The sequence below is a fragment of the Oryzias melastigma genome, linkage group LG5 (genome assembly GCF_002922805.2).
Source record: "Oryzias melastigma strain HK-1 linkage group LG5, ASM292280v2, whole genome shotgun sequence".
NCBI lineage: Eukaryota > Metazoa > Chordata > Actinopteri > Beloniformes > Adrianichthyidae > Oryzias > Oryzias melastigma.
In genome coordinates this window covers 15269045-15292034 of record NC_050516.1, presented here as the reverse complement: position 1 = coordinate 15292034, position 22990 = coordinate 15269045, and the positions used below count along the sequence as shown (strand labels likewise).

At 36.4% G+C, this 22990-nt stretch overlaps 1 protein-coding gene across 12 annotated transcripts in view; it reads right to left on the bottom strand.

The window, feature by feature from the left end:
* Positions 1-22990, bottom strand: part of ptprt (protein tyrosine phosphatase receptor type T) — a 304805-nt gene that overhangs the window by 105450 nt on the left and 176365 nt on the right. For 5 of the 12 annotated variants that reach the window (XM_024269996.2, XM_024270001.2, XM_024269998.2 and 2 more), the window contains exons 15-17: positions 18911-18947; positions 15831-15887; positions 1822-1957 (exon numbers count right to left, since the gene is read on the bottom strand). In XM_024269996.2, coding sequence (XP_024125764.1) covers positions 1822-1957; positions 15831-15887; positions 18911-18947 — 230 coding nt within the window. The remainder of the gene's footprint in view (positions 1-1821; positions 1958-15830; positions 15888-18910; positions 18948-22990) is intronic. The other 7 variants (XM_024270004.2, XM_024270005.2, XM_024270007.2 and 4 more) reach the window with 3 other exon arrangements.

Below are 22990 nucleotides of genomic sequence, written 5' to 3'. Positions count from 1 at the left end.
TATATATATATATATATATATATATATTAAATTAGCTAATGGTAAATGTATTTATGTTCAGAGACACATGTTTAAAAATGTAATGCATTCCTAACTCAGAAAGTCTAAAAGATTTAAATTCAAAGATGAAATACAATATTTGCATTTTATTTAAATTGTTATACAGGGAAAATATTACATAAGATATGTAGGATTGAGAAATTTGCACACTATAGCTGAACACCACATTGCTCTTGGTGCTTTGGTTGGCACCATCAGTGTGTCGACAATATGTGAGCAGTGAACGGGACTGTTTGCGCTTTGGGCCTTCACTAAGGTAAAAAAAAAAAAAGAAAAACAGTCACAATATATTATGGTGTATATGAATAAAAATAAATGCTTCTATGATGAATATATTTGAAAAGGTAATTCTAGAAATTGTTCTTTTTAGGGGAAATATTCATTTGTTTTAGGAAGTGCAGTGATTAATCATTCAGTCTTTAGGTTTGTTTAGAAATGGGGATATTTACCAGGAACTGTTAGGTATGTATGCAATTTAACACCTGCAAACATTTGAAAGGGAAGCCCTCTACCTTGCAATAATATTTGCTGTTCACTTTGTTCAAATGGATAAATAGTTCCAAACTCTGTTATTAAAATGAGGAATATAACGTGTCCATTGCATTGTTTTAAGTAAAACCGTCTCTCAGGTGAGATTCGTTTCCAAAGTGAGAAAATAAAAATGTTAAGAACATTGAAAAAATACAAGACCCAAAATAGGCAAAAAATGATATATAAATAGTAATAAGCAGTATGTGGGTGAGGTAGAAGGGATGTGTGATTTCATGGAGGAGAGAAGAATAAGTGAAGGAGAGAAGAGGCAGGTGATGGTGGCAGGCCAGAGTGGATGTTATCAGAGCGCTTTTTTTAGTTGATAAAATCAAATGTTCTGCAATTCTTTTGATAACTGCCCCAATGTTAAGTAGTATTGCTCTTTAATGAAACGATTTTAATTTGTAAATATTTATAATTTTTTTCTTTAAGTAAATGCATCTAATTGTGATTAAATTAATATCACATTATTAAAGATTTGTTACCATCTTTAAACTTACCGGTTTCTATACTACAGTGTAATTACATCTATTTCTAATGAATACCCAAAAATGTGTTCAAAAACTTTTATCTTTATTTTTAAGGCTATTTTTGAACAAATCAAGATTGTGGCCAGCTTTACAAACAAGACGTTTCAAATAATTACGTCTTCAACTTCCTGCTAATCTAAACGCCTTCCTAAACTTAAAGACCAGAAAAGGTTCTGTATAGGACAAAAACCTAAAATATCAATGAAATTATCTGTAATAAAGTTAAAGTTCTGTAAAAGACAAAAGATTAGATTTTGATGTTTCTATGTTGTCTTACTATTTTTGTCTTAATTTGTTGTACCTTCAATTTAGTTGCACAATAGCTATGAGGACACTTAGTGGACCTTTGTAACTGATGTTTTATTTTGAACTGTGTGTCACGAGATAATGACAAAGTTCAAAGACTCTTGGCAGCCTCTAAGTCAAACCAGCCTCTGCCCTTTTTTTTCCAGAATTTTCAGTCATCTTTGGTTTGTCCATTGATTAGACGGGCCAGACTGAAGGCCATTAATGCCTTGTAGATGTTGTTCTTTTGCGAAGGAGCCAATTACCTGTAATTGAGATGAGTTTAAACAAGCGTTTGACAATGTGCAGAGTCTGACAGAGGCTACCAACTGTCTTATTATTGGCTACAAACAACACAAAAGACAAGCTGAGTTTGTTAAAAAGCACTGGGGTTTAAAGCTATTTGACTTCATACCTGCGCTTGAAGGTGAGGACGAGTCCGAGGAGGATGATGATGAACATGAGAATCCCTGCAATCACTCCCGCCATTTTCACAGTGCTGTCCACCTGCTTCTCCGGCTCCATGGCATCCGAATCCTGCGTGGATGCACCTACACATACAGACGCACAGACAGACACACACAATTATAAAACGGAATTATGTTTATAAAATAATGACCACATAATCATGTCAGTTAGAGTCATTATACAAATTATATTAATTTTGGTTCACTGCTTTTCGTAGTAAAGACAATGAAAATAAAGTAGAAGAACTACTGACAAATTAGATGCCCTCATACTGCTTTATAATAACTTAGCGGCTGAACTGCAGTTACACTGGTGTCATCTGCTTTAATTTGCTGGTTATCAGCATGTGTTCAGACTTATGCTAAGTTAAAGTCTCATTATTTTAACACAACTGAGTCTGGGGAAAATTGTTCCCTGCATTTGACCCATCCCCTGGGGAAGAAAGCGAAGTCCACACCTCAAAGTCCGAGTGTCAAGGGATTAATTGAGTCCCCCTTTAAGAGTCTTTGGTATAACCCAACTGAGAATTAAAATCGCCCCAGTCTGAGGGCTGACACTATACCACCACACAACCAAGGGCAAAAGTTTTGTCTGTTTGCCGCTTTAGAGTATTCAGATGTATGGGCACAACTCCTGCATGGACAAAGATCACAAAACGTATTGGAAATATAACTGTTTCTGTGCTTTTTGAATGATAAAATTAGTTATAAAATTCCATAATAAAAAAGTCATCCAAGGCAGCAACTAGTTTTCCCAATAGATGGAAGTCTAACAAATCCGTCCCCTAGTGAGACGGCAAAAGGCTCAGAGGAATTCAGAAACAAATAAAATGTGTAAATCCCTGATGACACAGTCTGAGGAAGGATAAACAAGTACTGCTTGTTTGGAGAGTTTGTCTCTGAAGGAGAGCTAATAACTCAGGCTTGTTTTGCAGCTGTTACATCTAGATAACTCCACATACAGTAGAGCTGTCGATCTGCATGAAATGGTTAAAAATAACAAATAAATAGCTTCAGCATGCCCAAGTCAAAGTTCGGTTCTTCAAGAAAAATGACAATAATCTCAATTGTTCTTAGGCTGCAATATCAACACTAATACCTACTGTCATTAGATTATATTTTTGTTTGTTTTTTAGCATTTAACACAAAGAAAACATGGCTGTAAAGGAGGGAGCACACCGTTTGTTTTTTTTTACAAAACTGGAAACAACTGCATTAAAAACATTCACATATTCACATATTTCCCAATGCAAAGCACACATTTGCATGCACATACATACTTGTAAGACAAGTTATTGTTTACTGCATAGGATGTGCAAAGGTGACCAAGGTGATGATTTTCTTAAGTAAAAATGAAAACACAAGAGGAAATGTGCAAAAGTACAACAAGCAAACATGCAATGAAATAGAATGATCAAAGCGTCTTTTTTTTGTTTTTTGGTATAAACTCTAAAACCAAACTGCTGAGAGTTGTGTGGAATGTTGAAGTGTACCAAATACAGTAAATATACACTGCTCACAAAAATTAAAGGAACACTTTTTTTATTGGTCCTGGCGTGAATTGAATTAAACCTGTCTGATACTTGTATTGTTGGTTAACAGCTGAGGGCCTCGTTAATCAATCTCAGCTGTATTGGTGTTCATGGAATTAACAACAGGTGCACTTCAGTGGCAACAATTAGAAAACCCTCAAAACAGGACTGGTGTTACATTTGGAGGTCATTTCAAGTTTCTCCCTCTTAATCCTATTTGGCTGGTTTCCCACTCGTGCTGATTTTGGCTTGTGTAATTATCTCTACTTATCATAAGGCGATTCCTTCACCCTACAGAAGTTGCTTAGGTTGTCCAACTTCTCCAGGATGGGACATCAACACGTGCTGCAGCAAGAAGGTTTAATGTGTCTCCCAGCACAATCTCCAGAACATGGAGGAGATTTCAGGAGACTGGGGGTTATTCTCGGAGAGCTCAGAGAGCTGTAGAAGGTCCTCAACCCCTCAGCAGGACCGGTACCTGCTCCTTTGTGCAAGGCGGAACAGGCTGAGCACTGCTCGTGCCCTACAGAATGACCTCCAGAGGGCCACTGCTGTGAATGTTTCTACCCAAACAATCAGGAACAGACTTCATGAAGGTGGCCTGAGGGCCCGACGTCTTGTAGCAGGCCCTGTGCTCACTGCCCAGCACCGTGGCGCTCGACTGGCATTTGCTTAAGAACACCAGAATTGGCAAGTCCGCCACTGGCGCCCTGTACTTTTTACAGACGAGAGCAGGTTCACCCCGAGCACCTGTGATAGACGTGAAAGAGTCTGGAGAAGACAAGGAGAACGTCATGCTGCCTGCAATGTCGTTCAACATGACAGGTTTGGTGGTGAGTCAGTGATGGTCTGGGGAGGCATATCCATGGAGACCTCACACAGACCTCACACAGACCTCTACTGCCTAGGAAATGGTGCTCTGACTGCCATAAGGTATCCAGATGAAATCCTTGAACCCATTGTCAGACCCTACGCTGGTGCCGTAGGTCCTGGTTTCCTCCTAATGCACGACAATGCCCGGCCTCACGTGGCAAGAGTATGCAGGCAGTACCTGGAGGATGAAGGAATTGAAACAATTGAATGGCCTTCACGATCCCCATGAGTTAAACCCAATAGAACATCTCTGGGACATTGAGGTTTCTCCTCAGACTGTACAACAGCTCAGGGATGTCCTCACACAGATCTGGGAGGAAATACCACAAGACACCATCCGTCGTCTCATTAGGAGCATGCCGCCACGTTGTCAAGCATGCATACAAGCTCGTGAGGGCCACACGAGATACTGAAAAGCATTTTGAGTTGCAGAAATTAAGTTTTGGAAAAAATGGACTAGCCTGCCACATCTTCATTTCACTCTGATTTGATGGTGTCTACACAATTGAGCCTCTGTAGGCTGAAAACTTTCATTTCCATTAAAAGACTTGGCATCTTTTTGTTCCTAAGACACTGCCCTGTCGTTGTTTGTATAGATATCCAACTTCATATTGAGATCTGATGTATCTAATGTGTTTCTTTAAAGTGCTTCTTTAACTTTCTGTGAGCAGTATATATATATATATATATATATATATAGTATAAATATTTTTTTGGAGGTAGTTGAATTTGTTTTGAGACTTCATACTTTCGTTCAATGGGCAACAAGAATGAGACAAACAAAAGAAAGAGTTGAAGAAGGAAAAAAAAAATCATATACAGTCCTCAAAACAACAGAAAACATTAGTTTTCAGAAAACAAAAAAAATCTTTAGTATAAATAAATAAAAAGTAGCTGAACTAGAAGTGCAAGAAGAGTTAATAAAGACTACACAGAAACAAAGGTATGTTTGGTCTTTTTTTTTTGCACTCTGGTACAGCTCTTTTTTATAAATTTATCAGAAGAAAATGCACACCTGGTGTTCCATAATGAAAGAAAATAATATTGAACATTAATCGAAACCTTTGAGCTGCTTTATTTACAGGTTTAACATTCACAGAGCAATCTTCTGATGCAGGAGCTTGGATGAAGCAGTCAGCAGTTTTTAGATATGATAAATCAAATTGAGTTATTTGGGGTTACTTCTGAAAAACTAAATCTTTTTTTTCCACAACTGTGACCCAAAGACTTTTTTTTTTTTTTCTAAATGTCATATTGTACCAGTAAGACAGCTTTTCCAGATTGAATCAAAGAACCAATTTGGTGCCAGAAGAAAATTTGAGTCTATTTTAACGTAACAATGGTTTAATGAACCTAACCAGCAGTACAGGTGTACTGACACGACAAATTTCATGATCAAATTTAGGCATAATTATAGCAATCACATTCAGTTTTTGAGCTGAATTTGATTCATATTTAAATCTATGAAACTCCACACCTTCTTTCTTCATCATTTCTTTTCTTGCAAGCAAGAATCAAAATCACAAGAAAAAGACCGGCTGTATCTCCCTACTCTTCTTTATGAAAGCTAAAATGTGCCACAGGGGTATCCAGGGGTATCCAGAACTCCTTCTTGCGCCAAATTCACTGATGAACCAATCAGCTTCTCCTTCACAATGCTCCTCGGTGAGAGGAAAGAAGGTCAAAAAGTCCAGTCACATGAGTCGTATGATGATGAAAACATGGATCGTTTTCATATTTGACAGTTTGACTGCGCATTGAGGGTTTGATAAGATTCGATGAGATGTTCAGTACAATACCACAGTCATGCTGTGTTCATACTGAATACGATTTGCGCCTCTCTTTTGACGATCTGATTCTCCTCCATGTTGGCTTTTGACTCCACCCATTGATTGCTTCATCAACACGTCACCGGCCAAAGCTTTCCTAATTGGTTGACGTGACAAGTCTCTGTTGCCAAAGTTCTGATTTTTAAACTCTCTGTGTGCCATGACCCCCAAATCACTCTGCGACGCAGGACTTCTGATCATGTCTCTTAATTACCTTAACATTGAAATTGGACAGCCCTGATGCGCAAATCTGGTTCTGTGTGAACACAGCTTTTATTCAAAAATGCAAGAACGTCTCTTTAGTGTGACTGTTTTTTTCGTTTAAAAATCTCCCTATGTTTGTTTAGATAAAGTAGACAAAAGTGTTTCTCTCTGAATATCAGTTGATCACTTTTTACATTTTTTTGTTGTTTTATCATTTAACATTCAGGAGGTAATACTTTTTAATAGATTTAACATTTACAGCCTAAATAATTTAGTGAAGTCTTTCAAAAAATAATTTTACTTATGCTTTTTTACAATGTCTTCATTTTTAAAATATTGATTTTTATTTTACAGCTTTAATTAATTTTAACTAAAGAAGTTTACCCCCTCCCGCCCTTCACCCTAAATAATTAAAAAAAGCAATAGCATACATAAGACAATTTTTGTGTAAGCAGTTAAGTTGGATTTGAGCTCCAAGCTTTTGTCTGAAAACTACAGTGTAAATCCAGTTGGACTCGCTGACCTGAAACATCCAAGCAATAATTTTAGTCACAACCCTTCAGTACAGAAAAAGAAGACGAAAGCGCAGTAAATGCTGCTGTTCTCTCTCTGTCCTGCTCTGAGCAAGTTCCCTTTATTACCTTGATGAGTAAAGACAGCCAATTAATGGAGTGATGCTGCTGTGTGGGAGTTCAGTTAATCTCTTGCCTCTGTCATTGTACCCCCTCTTCAGTACCTACACAAGGTTGGCAGCAGAATCCACTGAGCTAGCAACTCAAACAGCTAACCTTGGCATGCTCTGTTACAGCTGCTTCAGTCCTCTATGTCCGCCACAAAAAATCCATCAAAAACCTTTATAACTCAATCATACACGGTTGATAAGAAAAATAAGTTGAAAGAATAATGTATATATTTTCTTTTTTTTAACTATCTCTTTAGAACCTGATCTGATGGCCTTAAATGAATAAAAAATGAAATATAAGTGGCAACATATGTACTGTACGTACTTTCATCAAACACTGCAACAACCTGTAGTGTTACCAGCTTAAATGAATGTCACGTATGTATATATGCTACATTTATATGAGAGCCTCAGGTAACCAAGGAGCCAGCACGCTCACACATTTTGCTGAAGCGCTTGGCCCGGTAATCACCTCACAGGTGTATTAAACCCGTATTTCCTCTTTGAGTGATTCACAATATGTGTCACCTGACACATTTCGCTGTGACCCCATTTATTCACAGCTCACGTGCTGATTGGGTTCAACAGTTCATGATGCAACAGAGGAGGACCCCATCTGGCAGCGGGTTCAGCTCCATTTAACACTGCAATTGGCCAGCTCGGAAACGCTCGGCCAATCAGATGAACTTGGACAAGGGTTCTGACCGGAGCAGGGGAGACGAGACATAATGGGCCGTGTCCATTACAAGAGGATCAAACCTGAGTTGAAACAAATTGCCGCAACAGAACTGGATTGATTTTGAATTGTTGCAGATGCGATATGAAGAAGATAGAGCACCTTTCATCAGCGTGTTGTCACTAACAGGAAGCCCTCTAAGTACTCACAATTTATGGTTCCACCTTGAAAACGTACCCACATCACTGAAACAGGTTTTTGATGCAATTGCATTACAACTATCACGTCTCCTGAAGTCCACGCTCAACGTACAGGTCACATGAAGGTTCTCAAGTTTTCATTTATAATTTAGCTTATGGCAATGTGTCAATACCATGATAACAAATGACTCAGGTTACAATAAAATTGAATGAACTGTAGTTTCAATCATACTTGAAGGCAAGTTTGGGTCATGGGGGCAGCAATCTGTCTCCCCTGTCACCACTCCCAGCTTACTCCAAGGCGTGGTTGAATTAGGCTGTATTTTTAATCTGCTGTGAGGAGCTGCCTTGGGTCCACCTCCAAGTCCTCCATGGTCCAAACTGTTTGTTCAGAACCCACAGCTCGTGGCCGTGGGAGAGAACAAGCATAGACTGAATGGTAAATTGAAAGCTTCACATTTCACCACAACAGATCAATAATAAGTCAGTATAGCTGAAGACTCCAGAACCAGGCAGTAACCAAAGAGTTAAGGTATGTGGCTCATTCTTAACATTCCTCTTTTCTTCAGTTGAAACCTTATCAACTTTGAGGTCCTGATTTTCATCACAGCTCCCTCACACTCTGCAAACCACTCTTGCAACAATTGGGGATCATGGCTTGAGGAAACCAGAAGAATAACACCATCCACTTTGGGATTTTGAGGCTCCCAAAACAAAACATCAATTGTGATTTTCAACAACTTTTGAGGAAAACGAGACAAGTCAGATGGAGTCTGGTTTTCACCAGATACAAGACTGACCCAACCCCTTCCTCCTGTGGTTATTGACAGATCATCCATACTGGAGGACTGCATGTGCCATAATCCCTGTGAAACCTAGCAACATAGTTTGTAAAACATGTGGACACTGGGAAAAACTCTCTGAGTCAAGGACTAAAACCTAAAATCTGAGGAAAAGACGGTATTGGTTTGCACTTTAAGAACATTTTGTTGATTTTTAACTGTTCAATCACTGGGGGGATTGCTTTTCTGAACTCTTATGATAAATCCACACCGGGTTGGGAATTTGCCATTAAGTGACCAATTCCAATTTTAAAAAATGAATGTGAATGTGTGTTTTGGGGTCCAAACTCGCGCATTCACTTGTTGCTACACAAGTTTCTAAGGCAGTTTCCAGGCTCAGCATTCAAAATGCTTACCCATTAAAATGGTAAACCAGTTGAACTTTGACCAATCGGGGCCTCGGATTTGGTAGTGACATATGGGCGGCTTCCTTTTAAAAGCACAGAAGTTACCAACATTTTAAAAGTGATCATAAAGAAGAAATCATTAATGGTGGATTGCATCCAGCAGGAATTCTCTGGCACCAAGTTTTTCTTATATCGAAAAAGAGCTCTAATAAAAAAAAATCCTGGAGCAAGATTTGTGAGATTTACAATATTTTCTGACATTTCGCACCAAGACTCTTCTAACTAGTATCAGGTAGGTTTGTCGTGTTTAAAGTGTTTAATGGCCGTTTAGTGGATCTTTGAATGCACGTCACATGCCCGGTGTGTACGTAGCTTTGCAGTGTATATGAATCCTTGGAATTTCATGACTGTGAATGTTCCCATGTACACTTGGATAATATCCTTTTTTTCATCCATTTCACTGGATTCTTCTTTTTTCATTTGGGTTTCCCCCATTTGAAAATATTATTATCAAGGAGGAATTATGAGTATAACCAGAGATATTAAAAACGTAATCTCATCCAAATCAAGAGAAGATTGATTCTTTGAGCTATCAACCCACTTCAGCCCCCCAAAATGGCAAATTAAATGTGTGTATGTGTTTGTGGCAGACATGCATGTGTGTGTGTCTTAGGTGAAGATTACAGTTTTCTTGCTTTGTGCGCTTCCTAATGAGTACTTGAGCATTTTAAGATCAGATCCATGCCTCATTCAGTTGTATGGGGGATTAAATGGTGCATTTGTGAATGGTTACAAAGAAGCACATTGTGAAATGTCTTTGAATCACTGGTTTACTCCAGAACTAAGTTCATGCTTGTGGGTTGGGTCTTAAACGAGGGTTGATTCAAAGGTTTCATCTTCTTTTTTTGGTTTTGTTTTAAATGTTGCAGCTGTGGAGTGCATCCACTGTGGATTAGTGCTGCCATAGCTATAACAGGATTACCAATCTAAGCTATGCTACCACAGAGTTTCCCTTCAGTCTCTTTGCGTAAGCATGCTTAATCTGAAATCCACCTCAGGGCGTGCTTACTTTCTGTGTGCATATCTTCACTTCACCACATGCCTGACTCTCTTATAAAAGCATTCATCCAGACCCAAACCAGTATTTTTTTTTTAAATATTGAACTCAACAGAGCACACTATCATGGATTTTCCTTAATTTGTAGAACCAAAATGCCAAACTCAATTCATCATCTGGTAGATTTTAAAGTTAAGGTTTGTGTAAAAAAAAATCTATTTGTTCATATTCGAATATTTTTTGGGTTGGGGCAACTGCACAGAATAAAGGCTTTCCGTCTTTCAGCGTCTTCAATCTCAACTGAGATGAAACACCCAAGGAGTTTTTAACCCATCCAATGAAGGGATCTCTCAGGTATGTCTTGAATATTGCCATAAGCTTGCAATGAATAAAAGAAAAAGGGGAAAAAAACTTTAAGATGATGCAACTTTAACTTTTTCTTTGTTTTTTCCTGTAAACATTGATGAAGAGTTGCAATTATGATTCTAGTACCAGAACTAAATTATTGGAAAATGGAAGAACAGGAACATTGGTGGAATTATTCAGAGTTTTTCCAAAACACAATGACATTTTTGTCCACATTAACGCTCTTCTAGACCCCACAGTTAAACTATAAGCTAACGTCTTTTCCAGAGCCTCTTGCATGAAGGCCATTCACCTAAAACAGCTTTAACTTCCCAGGTAAAAATGAGTAGTTTTGAAAGTATGATTCCTCCAGTCAACCTCTCACACATCAAACTAAAAAAAAATCCTCAGCTATGGTTTTAGAATCCCTGTGTATTTAGATGAATCTGTATGTATTTTGTTGATTAAAAATGTTTTAACCCAAAGTAAAACTTCTGTAAAGACAACCCTGTTTATTAGCTGGGCAGCAATGATTTTACTTGAGGACACAATATCAATTTTTAAAAATAAGTCAAACTGATAATTCTGCAGAATTATGTTGGGGAAACTTGATTTATGTGTTCCCCTTTTTATAAATTGATATTTCAACTCTTTTCCAAAGTTTCTTTTCTTTTTCACAGATACTTCAGAGAACATAACCTCTACATTTTTGCAGGGACATCTGTGTGGGGGAGCAGATGAGAAATGAGTGTTAAAAGTGTCAACTCCTAAGACATCTGTTAGAAGTGAGGAGGATAAATTGGCCTCTGTGCTCAATGCTAAAGAAAAAATGGGGAAAAAGAACGCAAATAAGTGGGTTTTATTATGTGAAATTTGCTCTTCTCTTGTTATTCACTTTCATTAGGTGCATTTCTTTCAGTTTATCTTTTCTTTTATTACCTACCTTTGTCAGTATTAGGGTATATGTTCTTTAACTCTGCTTTAAAATAGTTAAGTGTTTATTGATTTGTATAAAACACCTTAAAGTCCCACTCCAATCATATTTTGATCTCATGTAAAACCGTATCTATTGGTCCTTCAATATGGATAATGCAATTTTTAGCTGAAAAAAGAAAAAGAAAAAAATGTGTTGTTTTCTCTGACATTGTTTCTACAGACTGGCAGTAGTGGTGGCAGGTTGGCCTTCATTTCCCATCATCCATTTGAACTGCTTTTTCTGTCTGCCCCTAATTTACAACAATTTTGAAAAAATATATAATAAATAAAGTTTTAATCCTAATTTTCTTCATATTTATTCATTTGAACAAGACTCTCTCAGAGAGGACAGATGTTGCAGCAGTGCGGTCTGTGCCATCACCTGTGCTATTTGTAGGTGTATTGTGGTTTCCCTCTCGTTGTATGTTGTGCCTGAAATGCCGCCCGACCCTGCCGGGATAGTTTATGTTGATCTTTTCGAAGATGGGGTTGTAGTAGTAACCAATGAATTTGAGATTGGCCGATCAGTAATCTCTAAGAGAAACATGCAACCTCATAGATAAGTGTGAACCGCAGTGAGATTAAACTTCAGACACAACTGTCTCAAACTCAGAAGACAAATTGACATAATAAGCTAATACCAAATGCACATACACATTTTGAAACGCAAATAGCAAAATTGTGGATCAGAATATAAGGTTTGCAATCCAAGAACATTCACTTTTGTAAGATTTTTCCAGCAATTCATCCTGACTTTTTAGTCACTTACTATTTGCTCTCTATGACAGGAATAAATTAAAATCAAGCATCATCTTGCATCAGGATTGCATCGTGCCAGGTTGAGTTACAATCCGACTTTCTGAACAACCAATTAAGAGCAACCTTAGAACTAATGGTAATGGAAGTTGGATCTGACATGTCAAAACAGTGTGTGGATGACAAGAGGCGTGTTTGATCCTCCTGTGAGCTGCGCGTGCAGAGCATACATCAGGTGAAAGTCTTATTTATCATTCCACGCCATGCATATTACTTTTCCCACCAAGACAAAAAGAATTTTTATCATGAAATGTGATTATTGCTGTTAAAAAAAGTTTAGAAAGTCAAACTAAACCACCAAAACCAAAATGAAATTAAGGTTTATGTTAAAAAATACATCTTAGAACCACCATGTTGTTTTAATGACTATACGATCAAGACAGCTAATTCATATTCCAATGTTTTTACATTCTTATTCAATAGAAAGGATTAATATTTTGTTGTTTTTTGGCAGTTAATAAATCATAATACTTCTCACTGTTGATATATGGCTTTCTGTGCACAATGAAACCATGTTTGTGTGATCTTTTTTAATTCAATTTTCACCAGTTTGGAGTGATTGTTTGTGCATGATAGGTGGTTTATTTTTTTCTGCTGGGGCTGCACATATATACATTTTTTTAATCAGAAAAATAAGTGTTTTGTGTTTATGTCAAGCCATCTATCCTTGACAAAGACCTGCAACAGCAGTTTTCTATGCGATTGTTGAAGGTTAATTCTGCGTTGTATGCATGTTATTGAAGTCACCATTTTGATTGTTGTGCTGCTGGATGACATTCACATTCTGCTTCTTCATCTTTACCTTGTAAATATAAATGACAAAAATGTGTTGATGTGGCTTTGATGCAGTTCAATAAAAAATGTTTAATCTTTACTACAATGCTGGATTTGGAGAAATCTGTTAAACCAAAAAAATTAGAAGCTTGTTGTTATGTTTTAATTTTCTTTAAAAAACAGTACGTCTTAACCATAAAATGTTTCTGATTTTGGTAAAAAAAAAAATAGTATGAGTGCTACCAATGGAGTTCAAATTATGTCCCGTTTTTCTGAAGCAGTTAAAGTTAAATTGACATTTCTGGCTGACTAAAAAGAAGAGAAATGTGATCTTCTGTAGAAGAAACTACACAGACAAAAGTAAAACCCTGGATTTACATTGGTCCATCTGCAGTGCATCTCTGTTCATACATCAACCATAACAACAAACAATTGGTTTACATTGTTTCTGTTGGATCTCTGCTCCGACCCCCCTCCTCACTGTGTCCTGGAGGAGTGGTTTGTCCTGCTACTCCCATGTCATCAACATCCAAAATGTTGGCAGTCAGGCTCCATGTCCTCCCCTTCCTCACTGAGTTCTTTTAAAATGCCTTTTTTTTTTTTAAATCTCATAAATGTCTTAGTTTCGTACTTCTAAAAGTGAAAAGTTGCCCATGGCAAAGATAAATTATGGCATGCCTAATTGTGCGGGTACATCAATTTAAATTTAAAATGAAATGGAATGTATATTTGTATTATTATTTTAAAGGTACAACTTAAAGATCCACTCCAAATAAAATTGTCTTTTAGTGTTTTTAACAATTTTGTATAGCATTTTTCTCATAATAGAGGACCTATAGAAAGCAATTTATAATTAAAACTGCATTTCTGAGTATTTCTTAATTCAAATTGCGTTGGATCAGAAAACCGAATACTTGAAAAATAACACAACTAACTGGGCGTGCCAAAGTCTCTGTTACCTTTCTTACATATTAATTTTCCTCGTCTGAACTGGCCCTCTGGTTCAAAACTGTACGGCTGGATCGATCAAATTTTGCTCACCTTTATTTTTGCGCCGCCAATGCTAGCTTGGGGCTATAAGCTCATGAGTAAGCGCTCAAACAGATCTCCCACAGATAGAGGGCAGGATTGCTCCAACAGTCCCACCCACAAACCAGAATTGTATACCTAATAAGCCACTACCGCTAGGCATAAAATATGCCCTAAGAAATGACAAAGGTTGTTTGATTTTTAATTAAAAGACTACAATTTACATTTTGATTTTACAAAAGAGAAAAATACGGCTGGAGTGGGACTTTAAGGTTTTAGTTTGAAACTTGGACCTATTTCTCATTTCTGAGGCTTTTCACCATGAAATTGACATGTCGATGGCTTAGAATTAGAACTCCTGTGTAAACTGTGCATCATGTTGCTGAGGGACAGACTTCAGACGCAGACAAGACAGAGGATGACATAAACATTCAGAGTTATTTATGAACGTTTTCTTTTTTTTTGTCAACCCAACAGAGACGCACTGCAGAGGGACCAGTAGAAATCAGCCTTTAGTTTCACTCATTGCATTCCCTCCACACTTGTTGCAAATAAGGTGTTCTATCAACAGCTCGCTCAATAGTTGTAAAACAAAGAAATATACCAAACTCTATTTTCTTAATACTTTTCTTTAAATAAATGAGTAATTTTGAAGTGCTTGGCAGCTTTAAAGGCTGTACTGTAATGACATCTGCAGTGAGATGGTGAAATGTCCTTTTAGTTTGGTTTTCCATGGTCACATTAAAGTGGTGGTAAAGTCTAGGGGTGTATTCAAATTCAGCAATTTAGCAACATGGTACAAGCCTTATAAATCCACAGAAACATTGAAACCTTAGGAGTATACTTCATTGAAAACTATTAATGGCTAAGGAGCAGTAAAGTTCCAACAGCATCAGCTTAAGAACAAATATTGTGTGGTATGGTGTTCATGGCTGACCAGCTGCATGTTGGTTTCAAGCTACATATTTTCTGTTTGTCAGATCGACCATCTGGTCTGACAGTAGACTTAACAATACCTGTGTGACTGTACTGTACAGACTGTGTTTGTGATGGAGGCATATGGACAGACTTTTTAGGACTTAGGTAAAGATTTTCATGTCCAGTGCAGCAGCAACTGCTGTGCGATGTTTCACTGCCAACGGTTTAGTGTATTTGCAAACTCTACAAACATAGGATTCAGCAGAACTGTTAAAGGTCTACAGGTGGGAATGGAAAATCACAGTGACTCACAAATGCAAGGATGATGGTGACTGTTTTATGGAGCAGAAAATCATTACGTAAACCATCCGTTGTTGCTTCATCAAAGAGTTGATTTGGTTTATTTTGCCAGCTGAAGACATGACTGCCATACATTCAATGCTGAACCCATGCTGGTGTAGCTTGTAGACAGCAACAAAGCTCAATGGGAAATTTCATTTTATTGTTTTTCATCTTCAGTATTTTAAGCTTGTTGACTTTTTAAGCATAGTGTCACTGAAGCAAATGTGTGCATGCAGGACCAGGAAAGAGATTTTGAGCACAGTCAGCAACATTGGAAGCAGAGCAGACATGCAGAATAATGCTGTGAGGTAAGTAAGATGGCGATGGTGATGAAGGAATGTTAACAGTCGAAGAGCAAACAAGTGAGACAAAAGAAAACCAAGACCCAACTCAAGCAGAAAACAGAGGAGAGAAGGGGGACAACCAAAAATGAAAAAGTGTCCGTGTCGTGTTCATGGTTGTAATGTGACATAACACTGGGAAGAAAAAAATTTCTGCCTAAGAAGCAGTAATCACCTTCGCTCGGGATGACTAGAATGTACGGCGTTGTTATTTGTCCCCTACCTATTACCACTAAGGCCAAGGGTCGCACGTCCCCGCCGGAAAGCATGAGAAAGAGAGGAGAAGATAAAACAAACAACAACAAAAAATGAAAAGAAAGAAGAAAAAAAGTCTAAGAAAAAAAGATGTATAGTGTTTCATCAAGGCTTGTATCTCCTTTGTTTTTAAATGCATTACTTAGTCTTAAAGGAGAGAAACTGCAGCAGGGAAAGATGACACAATAAAACCAATAGTCAGGATCTGACTCGTCCTTTATCCAAGAAATAACTTTCAGTGAGCAATTTGATTGGTCTGTTGCCTAACAGGTGTGTTTCTGGTGAGGATGTTTATTAGCAGAGTGGTCAGAGAATGTGGATGTGGTGTGTCGGGTTAACACTGGAGCCCGCCGAGTCTGTCGGCCTGGCGTGACGAGTTAATAAAAAATAAGGGAAAGAAAATGGAACAGAACAGAAACAAGTGATGATAAAGTAAAATAAAATAAAGAAAGACTGTTAAATCAGAAAGTTGGGCAAGGATACATTCTGGCCTTGTGCTGCATAAAAATAAGTTGAGGCAAAGAACACTAAATGTATTATTTAGTTACTTTTGTGCTCCATACAGAACAAACTATTTTTTTTTTGTTGTTTTATTTAACTAATTGGTGTCTCTAAAACGATGTTGAGATAAAGAGATGGCTCCATAACAGTAATCATGTCCTTGAATATTAACTGTCTCTATCACTAGGGTTGCCACAGTCAGATGTGCTCCTGATGCAACCAGACTGTGACCAAAACCTGGTCCTGAACCAGCAACTTTAATACAATGTTCTTGTCTGTTCTTCAGTGGATCAAACACAAGTAAGAACTGGCACCAAGTTACTTAGAATTACATCAATAAATATGAGTGTGTTTTCCAACAAGACAAGCTTACAGCATAGAGCAGCACTTGATTACAATCCTTAAAGGATTCAAGAAGAGCCTAAACAAATGTCATGTCTGCTGATGTGAGCGTACGGATATTAGAGAACTGGAGACCCCCGAATCTTCCATACACCTAGTCATGAGTATAAATTAAGTGCTCAGTTTCTTGCTAAAAATGCTTGTTGTGTAGATTTTAAATTTTGTAATCAAAAAAGTGGTTTGAAAATAAATACTTGTAGTTTTGCATAGAATATTCATTTATAAACTATTTTTTTAGCAAATCTAGTTTGCAATCAAAGTTGACTGTTTACAAATCCTTCAAAAAATCTTTAAGCCTATGTCATTTTTTGCACGTGACTGAACCAAAACATTTGCCTGACTAATATAACATTACAGAGGGGTTGGGATTGAGGAATTTTCAGATCTAAGAAGAAGGAAGGTCTGAGAGCAGGGATGCCCAGTTTAGTTTAGTGTGTTAAGTTTAGTTTATCAATCAGCTATTGTTTCTATTTTATGATTGATTTTATACTTTCATACAATTACCAGTGTGAAGCCGTTGAGACAACTCTGTTGTGATATTGGGCTATATAAATAAAATATAATTGAATTAAATTGAATTAATGCTAAATCTGCTCCTGTACTTAGCAATTTGCATTGCCTTTAAAATAGAGGTCAAATTTTGTCTTAAACATGATTTAATAGAGAAATATTCTTCCTAAAACAAAAAAAAGGATGCAAATTTGAAATTTGTAGACAGCCACAAAGTTAAAGTTAAAAGCATGTCTTTTCTTAAGCATATGTACTTGCAGAGAAATAGAGATCGAGTCTACACTCTGAAAGACCTCCACCCACAGTATGTCTCACTTAAAAAAAGAACAAACAGGTTGGAAACGGGTAGATAAGAAAGAAAAAGAAAAAATGTGCACAAATGAGGAATAGAGGTCTGATGCAGACAAGAAATAACAAGGCAGTGAGAGACATGGAGATGGGGGATACGGAAAAATGAAAACAATGTCTGATGTGAAGAAAAAAAAGGTAAAAAATCAATAGCAAGCTGAAAAGCTTTTAAAGCACGGAGGCTGGCACACAAATGGATGCATCTGCAAGAGATGAGCAACAAATAACAATGGGAGACACAAGGAAAGCAAAACAGAACAGGATGGAATTTGTTCTGGAGAGAACAGTAGAATCTCCATCCACCGGCTGTAATGGTGGTGGTCAAACAGGACGTTCCACTATGTGCAACCACTTTCTACCTTGATGAGTAATATGGATGTGGCATGGAAATATGGACAGAGCCATAGAGGGAAGAAAGACAGGAAAAAGAGATTGAACCAGAAAGACGGAAAAGGTTGAAATTCAAGAAAATCATGCAGGATAGAATGGTGAGGATTGAGTCGGGTTAATATTTTTGGTCTTCAGTGTGTGTGTGTCTACTTATCTATAACAAACTGCATTAATAAATATTCTAGAATAGCATGATAACAACATTTTACTTCAACAACCAAGAGTGGTTATGCAATCCCAAATACAAAAAGTTGAATGTGTAAAAAATGCAAAATTTGGTTTGATGCATTTGCCCAGTAAAATAACAGTGTTACTACAATTAAGCACACATAGCATTGACCAGGATGTGTTTAAACAGCTTTTTAAGTGGGAACAGGCTTGTTCCTGAACTGCAAATCCTTGCAGTTAAAGTTGTGCTGATATGATCTGAGATCGCTCAAACTGTATCAGTTCTACTGTCAGTGATCAGCAGTGATCTGTGATATCAAGGTGGATTCACGGCATTTCCTGCGGGTAAATTTAGAAATAGTTATTGTTGAAAACTAGGTCTCAAAATAAGATTTATAAAAGTCATTCAAAAAACATTATTTTTTTTAATTTAATCTCAAAATCTAATTTCAGGTCCCATGACTTGCTCAATTTTTTCGTGTCAGATGTCAATATACTGCTGAGCAAAGCATTCATGCAAATGGCAAACTTGGAGTAAAGCTTAGTCCATAAGATTTCCTTTTTTTAATTTTGCATTTTTTACACAGTCATATTTTTTCTTGGGGGGAGGGGGATATCTCATAACACAATGTGACAATTTCAATAAGTTCTGGATTTCTATCAATGGAAGGGTGCTCATACCTTTGTGAGCGAGGCGGACACAGTTGATTTTGGTTTCCTGCAAAGATAAGAGACAAAACAGAAGGGTTTAAAATAATACAAAAAATAATAAAAAAAACTTGTTTCTTTTGAAAAGTGAAAAAATAAGAAAAAAAAGTCAAAAGCGATGTGGAAACTACAATAGTCGTTTCAGAAAGCCTGAGCTCCCTTTGTAATAATTTAATCTATTCATTCTATTCATGCTTTTTTAAGGACCAACTCTTTCCTTTTGTTGTTTTCCTTCACTAAAAACTCAACAACTGAAGACAGAAAACACAGAAACAGAGCCTATTCATGGAAACAAAAATGAACACGTCAAAAATGTGAACATGCTTTAGGAAATTGGACTGAAATACGCAGCTCTTAGAGTAAAAAAGAAGGCTTATTTGAACATGAACAAAACCAAGAAACACACACACCTTCACGTTCATATTGTTGGCAGTCTTCAATTCATCAAACATTTATTTGAGAGCAAATTCATATGATTATTAAAAAAAAATAAATAAAAAAGAAGAAAAACTTCAGTTGTGTAGAGTTTGGATGGGTAACACCTCCTTCCAGCTCTAGATGTTGGCGGCTTTAAAGCTTTGACCACTGCTGTCATCCTTCTCCTGATGGGCCGTCACTCTTTGAAGTGATGTGCGCTTTCATTTCTATCTGCTCTTTTCACTCCTTCAGTGCTCCTGTCTTTTCCTCTTTTATTTCCTTTTCTGATGTGCCTTCACAAGTAAGTGTACCTGTCTGGCACACTTGTCATACAAGGATTGCCTCTGTCACATGCTGGCCCATTTGTCTTCATCAAAGACAATGACTAAAGCAGCTGCCAACTCCGATTCTGTCCGCTTCAGCAGAAGACCAAAGTTAATCTTAAGATACAGGCCATGCTTTTTAATTTTCTTCCAAGGTTTGCATCATTTAAAATTTGAAATAACAAATCATATCTTGCGTCTCTCACAGACAGACTTCACAAAATGACAGTTCTCGCTTGACCCGTCAAAGACCACTACAGTGCAACTTTTTGACTATGTTTGACCTGAATGCAACATGATATAATGGCTGATGGTTGTTTGGAATAAGCTACTATAAAATGCCTTCAAAACGAATGAAGATTTTTTTTCATGCATATAACAACAATAAAAAAGATGATTTATAAACAAAGTGATTGATGAGTAATAATTGAAGCTTGTTATTTTATTTATTTATTTATTTATTTACGTGTGCACTGCAGCAGTTCCGCTATTGTATTCCTTTATTCAAAAGACTAAAGACATATGGTGATGGATGCTGCATGGACTCCATCTCCTTAGTGGACAAACAACACCTGCTTCTTCCATTATCTTTGCTGTCCGCTGGAAAAGTGAGCGATTAAACCCTCTGTCTATCTGCCTCACTGACTCGAATGATCGCCTCATTGGATCCTTCATGCAATTTCGAGTGGGAAAGAAAAACTTCAGCTGTGATTAATGTGTTTGTGCTCTGTGTTCTTTCAGCAAGTGTAAAAACATAACATGCAAAAACAACCAAATTGAAAAGTGAAAAACCCATTTTTGAAGTGACGGATAATGAGTGAAATAGAAAAGACTGTTCAAGTAGATTTTTAGTGCAATGTTTGTTGCATTAAAAAATAAACTTTTGATTAAAAAAAACTACCCAAGTCTTGAGTAAGAGATTTTGATTTTTAGTCAAAGATCAGAAATAAAAATGTGTGTGCAAATTCTAGTTCAATAATAATAAATAAATTATTCATAGCAATTGTAAGCCATTTACTGATGTAAATACACATTAGAATTCTGCAATAAGTTCAATATCTAATATTTTATATCTAAACCTTCAATTGTCTCAACTAAATATGTAACTCAAAGCATCTTTTAATGTTGGTGATAGTAAAGAGTATTTGATAAACTGAAGTTACATGCAAAAGTGTTCCAAGATTCAAAAAGCTGAGCTCTAGTAAAAATGAAACCTCTGGTTTAAATAATGAAATCTTCACTATATATATCAAAGCCCTAATACAGACAAACACAAAGGAAACATTTCAAGATGGGCTATTTCTTTAAAAAAAAAAAGAAAAAAAAAGCTGTTTGTTGTTGACAGAACCTCTGTGTGCTTGGAAAAAAAAATGTGTCTTCACAAATTTAAATGCAACTGCCCATGAAAGAATGAAAGCATGCTTTCTAGTCCAGCAGACACGCTCAGGAAAAAAGAAGTGCATTTAAGGGATTTTAGAGTCATCTGAGTGCACTTTGATTGACACAGTCAGTCAAAATCTTTCTGAGAACCTCAAAACTTGCACTTTAAAGACTGCTCAGTGCATGCATGTGGGTGTATGATGCTGACTGTTAGAGTACTCTGTCCAGCCTCTGGAGCTTTTTACATTTTGACAAAAGACGTCTGCATTTACCCAGAATAAAAAAAAAAATGATTCTCCATACATATCTCAATGTTGTTTTGTTTTGCACAATTTCTTACCCAATTTCTCCTCATCTTTTCACAGCCTTTCAAGTTCAATAAATGTCAACATTTTTCTGCCTAGTAATTTTTCTAAAAACCTTTTTTTCTGCAAGTTTGCCAGTCTATTGAGAAATTTCAATCAATACAAAGGGAAGGTGGATAAAAGTGGGAATTCTGGTGAAAATAACACTATATTCCTCCCGCCTTTACTTGATTATTTTGAAATTGACATCTGAATGTATAAGATATTTTAGCAAAAAAAAAAATCTTTAAAATGTTACGCTGATTTTCAGGAGTTACTCTTTTAAAACAATATAGTCAAACATACAGTAAAATGTTAATAATGATAATTAAAATAATGATTTTTCTATCATTCATTAATTTTTCTATAATTTAACGTTTTTTTAATGTCACCAAATGTTTCATTAAATTATTTAGTTGGATATTTTTTTCTTCCATTTGATTATGTTGTCTTTCCTTTTTTCCTTTTTTTTTTTTTTTTTACAAGAAATATGTTTAAACCAACCCAAAAATCTTTATATTCATAAATCTACAGATAAATCTACAAGTCCATCTAAAGAAAGCTTAAATCCAAGTAAGTGTCATCATATGCCTTGTAAAGCTTTTCTTTGATTGAAACTTTCAAGTAAAAACGATTGAGTTTAAAAACAAATGGCTGCATGGGACATTTAAGAGATTGATTGATTCACTTTTGCCCCGTCTCAGGGCAAAGTAATGGTGCAGATGGAGCCCATGAACACATTTCTACTCTTGGAGTCCATTAATGCCACAGCTGATGTTTCATGGCACTCTTCTGGGACTGATAATAGGTTAAAATCACTTTAATTTAATCAGCCAACTGGTGTCACGTTGCCTAAATAGCCTCCAACACATTTACTAAAACTCTAGAAAATAAATCTTTCCTTAACAGAAATTAATTAATTAAAAAATGTTTAATTTTTTTCATTTTCTTTTTTTTTGTTTTGTCTCTTCTTTTTTGAAATAAGTAAACTTTGTCCTTTTAAAATCATACTTGGTAAATTATATTTAAAGAATAAAAAATAAAATGTGAGATTGGTTGATAGATTGGGAATGATTAATAGGTCAAGAAAATATGATGCCTTTTCCTAAAGAGAGAACAGTTCATGTTAGGTTCAAACAACTTTAATTCAGCTTTTAAAAAATACGAAGAGATAGTACACAGCCTGTGTACTATCTCAGTAGTGTTTTATATTAAATATATAAAATCTCCGATTTAATATATTTTTTTTGCTTATGTCTCACCTGGATGTATTTGATAACCAAAGTTGTCTTCAGTCAATCATTTTTATGACTGGTTTTTACTTCAACTTTGTCAGGTGTTAAGTCCAAATCAAGTTTCTGCTACCAACCCACTTTTTGGTCCTACACCACACTAATTTTGATAGTCATTAGTGAAGATTTTCTGTTCCATATCTGATCCCTCTCTTTTTAAAGACTGTCATTTATCCCATTTTTTGGTGGTTAAACTAAATTACAATAAATGTGTATCAAGATATGTAATTTTATCGAAAAATGCTCCTTACAAACTTAAATCAATCATTTGTTTTGTGCAGTCAATATTTTCATTAT